The 8,092-nt window shown below is 42.4% G+C and overlaps 1 protein-coding gene across 1 annotated transcript; it reads right to left on the minus strand.

Annotated features, from left to right (window-relative positions):
* Positions 1-1,832: 1,832 nt before the first annotated feature.
* Positions 1,833-6,706, minus strand: TMEM17 (transmembrane protein 17). The gene is made up of 4 exons (XM_075147588.1): positions 6,526-6,706; positions 3,279-3,382; positions 2,891-3,004; positions 1,833-2,494 (listed from the first exon to the last, which is right to left on the minus strand). Exons 1-4 carry the CDS (start codon positions 6,626-6,628, stop codon positions 2,207-2,209), a joined length of 609 nt encoding a protein of 202 aa, XP_075003689.1. The 5' UTR covers positions 6,629-6,706; the 3' UTR covers positions 1,833-2,206.
* Between the last annotated feature and the right edge of the window lie 1,386 nt (positions 6,707-8,092).

Genomic DNA, 8,092 nt, shown 5'->3' on the forward strand with positions numbered 1-8,092 from the left:
GTGCTACAGGAAAGAAAACCAAAGGATATGCCTTCTTCTACTTGGATTACTACAGGTAATCGCTCTATCTCCTCAGAACTTGGCTTACTGTGCCATCTCAGTGTACCTCCTTACTAGTCTCCCATAGTGGGCTTTTAATAAGAGGAACAGGCAAGCTACACGCAGAGCAGAAGGGATGGCAACTGCCCTAGTGTCTCTTCTAAGCTGTCCCAGTGCTTGTCCTGTCAATGATATCAAGGGCAGACTCAGAGAGCCGGTGTGCCTATGGAAAAGATATTGCTTTCCCTTAACTTGTATGTTCTCTTAGACAAATTATTGGAAGGCATTGAAAACTAGCAGTGTCCAACTTCCATGCTGCATCGTTAGCTTGTATTTCTCTAACACCCAGGTTTTCTTAGTGGTAGATGTGAGGGTCTACCCTACATCCTTGGCCAGGAAGGGCAGCCTTTGGTGTTAGCCCCATCGTATTTGGGCTGGAAGAGGCAGCTCTGTATGGCTACCGAGGCACTTAGAGTTCACAATCACTGGAGAAAACAGGCTCCAAGGTATTTGATGTTTCTGTTTGGCCTGTCGGAACCCTTTCTGCTGTTATCTGTTATTGGAATGGATCCTACCAAGCTTCTCCTGTAGCTCATCAGCCCTGACCTTGGCATTCTCCAGTAGCATAATTGTGGTTGACACAAAAATATGTGCCATGTTCCCATTGCATCTGTTAAGAATGGTTTTACAAGGAGTTTCTAAATCTGTAAGAGTGTTTTTGAAATTATGTAACTTCTGCTTAAACCTCACTATCTCTTGCAGGCTCTGAATATGGGGGTCTAATTGTTATATATTAACTATTAAAGACACTCTTAGAGATCCTCTCACAGAAATCTTCTTTTTCTGCACAATAGCCAATCCAAGCCAGCAGTTTGTTTAAAAGCAAAGGGGTACGTGCTCTGATAATATATGCTTTATAATAACAAAATGAAGAAGGAAATTTAGTAGAATTAATTGTACCATTCACTCATGGATTAAAAAGAAAAAGAACAGTTTTAGTATAAAACAAAGCTAATGCCTTCTTTTCGCCAGAGGTTCTATAAACTTTCAATATGCAGCAGCTTTAAGCATACTGTGCCTTTTTCACATTGGACCTATCTTCTTTACGTTCCTTTGTGCAGTTTGGATGTTTGTGCCAGCTCTCAAAACTGACAACTCTGGCCCTGCTGAAGACTCAAAGGATTCAGATGAAAAATTTAACTTTTGATCCCCATCCCTCCTTGACAGAAAAACTGAACTTTTAGCCATTACTGAAACTGGCGAAGATAGTCCACACATTAATACAAATAACAGGAATGAGAGAACCTTGGTACATGCCCTGGCTTGTGAGAAACAGGCTCTGCCCTTTAGTGACATAAACCAATTTTTTTAATGGGTATAATTTTGTTACTGCTGACTTATTGAATCCTCCATCTGAGAAAATTGCACCACCCTGTTTGAATGGCTTAATAGTTAAAGCTCTAGCTAAGCCAAAGAAGATGAGCGTAGGAGTTTTGAGGAAGGAATACTTTTAAAATTCCATCCCTAGTTTATTAGTAAGGAATTCCTACTGCTGGAATTATCTGGAAGACCATCTCTGAAACTGTAGTCTTTGTTTGCTATCTTATCATTGTTCTTTCTGGGCCTCAAGATTTCTTGGGGTTCTTTGCTGGTTTTGGTTGGTTTGGGTTTTTTGTTGGTTGGTGTTTGTTGTTGTTGTTTTTCTTTTTTTTTTGGCTTAACTGAGGTACCAGACATTAAATACGTGCAACATATCTGGAAGGATAGAAAGAAAACTCGTATTAACACAAATAAAAATGTGTATAAAACATTTATTGTAAAGAAAACAATTCTGTGCAAACAGTGATGAAAAAAGACTTCTGTTTTTTTTAAAAACTCCATGTGACTTTGTAAAACCCACCAAACCTACTCTGTTGGTACTCTACGCAGTAACAGTCCACAAATAGTCCACTCAAGCCACTTATGTAATTGGCTTCCATTTTTCTTGCAGAGTGGAGCTCAAATCTCTGAAGTTTGTTGGCTCTTAAACAAGACCTATTCTTAATATCTCTGATGTAGGAAGGTAAAGAATGGCCCAACAAAATGGAAACAGAGCTGTAGCAACCTCTGTTAGCTTCTCAGGCCCTCAGTGTGTGATCCCTAGCCAGCACTTGTTGGGTGAACCTCCTCAGCAAGGACCCCTACCTTCTCCTTTACCCACACTGTAAAAATCAGGCACAGGATGTTCCTCCAGCTGGTCAAATTCATTAAGGCGGAAGTGAGTTGCCAGTTTGTTTACCATTCTTTTCAGGGTGACAAAGGCTGCAATGACTTGGAAGGTGAGGAAGAGGGCAAAGACAATATGGACTGCTCGCTCCAGGGGCTGAATTTTCAGACCTTCATTAAATAGCAGGAAAAGAATTATAGGCAACTGCAGGAGGAGACTCAGGAGCCAAAATCCAGCCAGCTCAGGGACCTGTAACAGGGAGACATCACCTATTAACTGGCAGTTGGAGATGAAAAAATACAAAACTTTGTGGAGAAAAACACTTTTTTTTTTTTAACTTCCAAAAGCCACCGCATAATGTAAAATGGCAAAAGCGAGGTAATGTTTCCATATACTGTGTTTTTAACCGTACTTACTTTTTCTGACAAAAGTTTTGGGGAGCGAGAGGCCTCTCTTCTGAGGGAAAACCTTGCAATGAACAAAAGTAAGTGGAAGCTGATGCCAAGGGAATAGAAGATGCAGACTGTAACTTAGAGGAATAACCATCTCCTCAACTTAAATCTCTTAGATGAGTAGATTATTTTATTTATGTCCAACTCCAAAAAGCTCTCATGCACAAATTAACATGTACATGCAATAACACACCTTCTCCTGCAGATTGCCCATGTATCCCAGGTAGAGTCGAATGACCTCTATTAGAGAGGCTAGGATCATGATTGTGACCAGGATGAACTTGTAGTAATCTGACAAGACTGGATACTAGAGGGAAGAAGAGAGTCAAAGTTTCTGCTGTGCTGTTTCATAACATGCTGTTTGTGATTAAATGAAGACACTGTATGCTACTGTAAGTTGACAGAATTGCATTGGTTTTCAAATACTCTTGAACCTCCAGTTTCAAGAAATTCCTAAATAAACCTAATAGAGCTCACTGGAGTTAGAGGTTATCTCAGGTGGTGTTTGATCAGAAGTACTAGGAGGTGTTTGATGAGAAACATATTACATTTGTAAACCATCACTTTCCTTCAGGACTCACCTTCAGATGGAGCATGACCACTGTGCTGAGCCACCAAAATGGGAAAAAATAAACGTTGAAATAGAGGGACATCTGCAGTGGTAAACTGGAAACTATTTCATTATCTGTAGATAGAGAGAAATCTTTATCACTCCCAGTTTATTCCATACGTCCCTTCCATAAATGACAGAAAGATACTGCTCCATCTTAGCTTCAAGCAGGGCATTAACACTCTTCCCAGTCAAATTAAATGTTAAGAAAAATATGCTTATATATCCAGAGGAAAACCTCTACCCTATCCTGAGTTAAACCATTTCCTGGAATTTAATGCAACTTTCAGTTCACAGGATTGTATTGCTTAGTCATATATTCAAGTTGTGTCTGATTGATTACCTGGTGGCTTATGGCTTACTCCACAATCTGATAGGCTTAGCTCAAGTAGTGCTGTATACTGATATTGCAGAAAGACTTAGTGGTTATTTCATTGCAGTTCCTAAGAGAATGGCCAAAGCTTAAATGAGTACATATTGGATTATCGTTATTTTGTAGATGATCCTGGGTAAGTACTTGCTGCTAGAGAGCAGGTTTGCACTGCCCACTCTTCATTTTCAATCTTTATTTAAACATACATTTGGATGGAAGCAATGTTGCAAGAAGCCAGTAATTCTTCTAGTTCTTAAGAGCTAACAATTTCAAATATGTGTCAAAATAAAACAGTCTGGAGAGAACAAAATGTGTTCATACAATATAGAGGAAAGCAAGTATTGAACTCTAACATGCAGGCTGTAAATTCTATATTTAGGATTTAATAATAGATTTCACAAGATTAGACTTAAAATAAGGAAAAATTTAAAAGGGCATTCTAAAGGAATCATTCTTTTTTGATGGGTGAAGTTTTATTGCCATATTCTAATTAAGTGATATTGCATCCATTTTACTTCAATTACCAACAGTCTCCTTTCTTATGGTTTCCCCAGCTGAAGCTTGCAGGCACATCTTCACTTGGTACTACCTAAGCGAGTTTAGAAAGTATTCATTGTGACCTGCCAATTTGTATTCAAGAACTGTGCCCCTGTCTGTCACCATGGTGACATTCGATTGAAAATTAGTCTAAACAGTCACATTGTCTCACTTCCAGCCTCAGAAGCACCTCTTCTGACATTGCCTTCTCTTTCCATATCTTCCAACCATTCTCATACCTGTCTCTGTTCCATCTCAGTCTGGCATCTCTGTTTCCAGTCCAGCCACATGCAGCCTGGTACAGTCTGTTCCAGAAGTCTCTATGCCAGTTGCAGGAGTATTCACGGTAACTACTAGACTAGGTGGGAAGGGAGGAGGATTTGGGAACAAAACTGGGACAGACCTTAAGGGTAGGGTATGAGGGTCAGGGATCTGTTATACTGAAATAGAAGTGCAAGACAACCAATTTTTTTTTTTTTAAATAATCTCATTTTTAAGTATCAACACTTTCTTACATCTGTAAAGGAATGAAAATCTATAGGCACCTCAAGAACAGTTTCACTATCTACCTAAAATTGTCCCAGCTGTCCTAACGAATGAAGCTCTTAAATACCAGGAGGACTTTAGAGGGCACCAAGATACAATTCTAAACCACTGTTTTATCTTTCAAAAAACCCACGACCATGCAAGTACAAGTAACTATCTTTCTGCCCTACATGTATTGGATGAAAATTTAATGGTTCATGGCCGTATTACTTAAAACAGAGAAGCCAACAGCTCTAATTCCCATTGTGATGATCAGAATGTTTTAGATATGTTAAAGGTTTCATTAACATAGCAGAAGTTACAAATACTAGTGTTCAAGGTTTAAAACTGTGTTTTGGATGAATGTTTAGCAATATAAGCCAATTCTAATTCATCTTTCTATCTCTAAATTGAGCTAATATGTATTTTCTGGGATTGCTAAAATTCATGGAAATGCCAGGCAGTATTGCAATGGCCAATTCTTTGATGCTAGGGCAACTCACTGAGATATAGATGTATAGATTAAGTGTAAACTTAATTTTTGAAATCCTGATCTCCAAAGAGTTAATGGTACATTTGCAATTGGTTTCAATGAGTTGGATATTCACATAAGAGTTTTCATGATGGGAAATGGAAAAGAAATTGCTAAAAATAGAAGCTATTCCTGGAGTTAAGAAAATATTTCAGTGTTGTTTGATAAATGAAATGAGGAATTAGTAAGTGTTAGCAGTGTAACTACACTGGCATAACTACACAAAGAAAATGAGAACTCCTATCTTGAAATATGAATGACTTTTTGATTAATTTTATCAGCTTGGAACGGATTTATAAGTTGAAATTCACATGCTAACTTCTATCAATATAACCTTTCCATGTAGACAGACTGTTTATTTTCATGGCTACTGTCACTCCAAAGGTATGAGAAAAGGGCATGTTAGCCTGCAGGTTTCGCTGGTAACATGATGAAGGAACAGTTATCAGTCCTTAAGATAGACTTGGAAGAAGTAAGAGAAAGCTGGTATATGGCAAGTTTGAGTTTTTGCTGCCTAACTCTAGCTTGGTACACCTTTTCATGCTTTAAGCATCTGGTGCCCTAACTGTGCGGGACTAGTGAGCTTAAAACAACAGCTCAGTTCTTTTATTTGTCCTGTGTTCTCCATAAATGATTTATACTTTTTTATTTTGGCACAGGCAGAGTAACGAATTTTACCTGCAATATCTTATGCAAACTTGCTTACTAAGTTGTAAAGGCAGCTAGAGAGTGTTCTCCATACCCGCTTTTAAATCAGACTGTTCCCCGCTTAACCTTTTAAGCGCAAAGGAGGCCTGCCTTAGGCCTGCAACACTGCAGCATGTGAGGTGTAGGGCGACAGAGCAGCAGCATGACTGACAGCGAAACCAGACCTCATCTAAAAGGCATTTCTGCTTTTCAGCGCTGGCCTGGCACCCGTGTCGCCTGGGCTACTCTGAGGCGTTCTCCCGGGTTCTTCCCCTTGAGCCGGGGGAGAGCGACGGCGGTCTAGCGGGGCACCTCAGCCTTCCTGCCGCGGATGGCGGGGGGGTGGGAGCGGGGAGCCAGCCGAGGACGCCCCGCTGGGGAGGGGACACGGCCCTTCCCCGGGGCGGGCGGACACGACCGCCAGCGCGAGGCCCCGCCCCAACGGCGGCCAGGTGACGGTTGGCGGCGCCGCCATCTTCATGCTCGGGAAGCTCCCCCCGCCCCAGCCGCCACCGCCGCCATTTTTGTTGCTGGCACGCCGCCCGGCGAGCCGCTGCGCCTTACCTGCGCGGTCGCCCGGGTACTGCGGGCCGGTGCGGTGACCGTCGGTGAAGACAGTGCGGCTGAAGGAGCCCAGCCGCCTCCTCAGGGGCTCGGGCAGCGACATGCTGCGGCGCCGCGGCCCGCCGTTGCTGTGGCGACGTGGCGGGGGAGCGCAGGCGCGGTAGGGGGGCGGGGGCGCCGCCGCCCCCGGTTTCCCGCCAGCCGCGGGCCAAGCCGTTGGCTGCCTCAGGGGGGCCGGGGCGAGGTGCGGGATGAGGCCTCTCCCGGCGCTGGGGAGAGGAGAGCGGTGCTTCGGTGTTATAATGGAGCTTTCTGGGAGAGATACGAAGCCCAGAAATTTATGATTGCTGGTGTGATGTAAAAGCATGTTTATTTGCGCTGTTCGTGTGAGAGCGGTCACTGCTGCCTCGGTCTGTGCTTACACACACATAGAGGTGCGTTCCCGCTTACTTCTGTCACGTATATGTGCGTGCATGGAGGAGAACATTTTTGCTTGTCATGGTCACTGCAATCATGGTCCTTTCCTTCCTGATCAGGACTGTTCGTAATCCCTGGAAAACTAAAAAAGCAGTGCCCAGCATGATGGTCACCCTGAGCCATTCACGGCACAGTCAGCAGTAAGCCCAGCGTTCAAGAGTTGCCCAAAACAGCATCCTTTTGCCTCAGAGGTGCTGGTGTGTGCCAGCCTTGAGCATCTTACCTCAGCTCCTACATCATTTTGGTTCCTTTCCAATCAGTCGGAGTGGATTTTTTTCTAGTCTGTTAGGGGAGGGTTTGGGTTTTTCTGAAAAGGTAATTATGAAATACTGGTCCAAGGAAAGCAATTGCAGGACTGCTCTGCTTCTATCAGGATAAATCCAGGAGAATGATGGTGCTTGATGATGGCTAGAGAGAGGGGGGAGTAAAGTAAGGATGGATATTGACAGAGCTATTTTATTACTTAAGGTGAATATGAATGATCCTTGTCTTATGATATATTTTCTAGTTTAGCTATATGTGAATCTCTTTTCCTCAAGGAAACCTGTCTGTGTCACTGTTGAGTTAAAAGCAACAGTGAGATCAACGCAGCCTTTTTATGGTAGTTAGCTTTTGTCCCTTTTAAGAGGCCCTCATGTCATTATGAAAAGTTAATAATGTAAAAACAAGTTCTGCTTGTTTTTTTTTTATTTGGAAAATGTCGTCCCCCTAAAAATGAGGTAATCTGTTCACCAGGTTTTTCAGCCCCCTTAGGGCCTGATTCCTTCAGAGTAGAAAGGATGCCATTCTTAAGTGCGCAGGAAATTATTTTCTGCGCAACCAGAATGAAAGAGCAGCTTGTGCCGTTTATGGGAACTGATAACGTTTGTGATTTTACTGTACCTAATATGACAAGTGGATTCCCTTCTTCTGTCGTCCCCTCCCCCCCCCTCCCCCAATCATATTTAGCTACTTCCCTGGGTGATCATTCTCTAGTATGACTTTCCAAAAGCAATTATCTCTGACTAAATAATTTAAAGCCTAGTTTAAATTTAATTTCATTCTGTCCCACTGGGAGAGCTACAGAGAAAGATGGCTAAACAAGCAGGAG

The sequence above is a fragment of the Calonectris borealis genome, chromosome 3, assembly GCF_964195595.1.
Source record: "Calonectris borealis chromosome 3, bCalBor7.hap1.2, whole genome shotgun sequence".
Taxonomy (NCBI): Eukaryota; Metazoa; Chordata; class Aves; order Procellariiformes; family Procellariidae; genus Calonectris; species Calonectris borealis.

What these genes read in the sequence shown, in the direction of transcription:
- TMEM17 (XM_075147588.1), bottom strand. Translation starts at nt 6,628, where the DNA reads ATGTCGCTGCCCGAGCCCCTGAGGAGGCGGCTGGGCTCCTTCAGCCGC. An exon ending in GTACCCGGGCGACCGCGCAG is followed by an intron (nt 3,383 to 6,525) that starts GTAAGGCGCAGC and finishes CTCTATCTACAG; the next exon opens with ATAATGAAATAGTTTCCAGT. An exon ending in TGGTCATGCTCCATCTGAAG is followed by an intron (nt 3,005 to 3,278) that starts GTGAGTCCTGAA and finishes TCTTCCCTCTAG; the next exon opens with TATCCAGTCTTGTCAGATTA.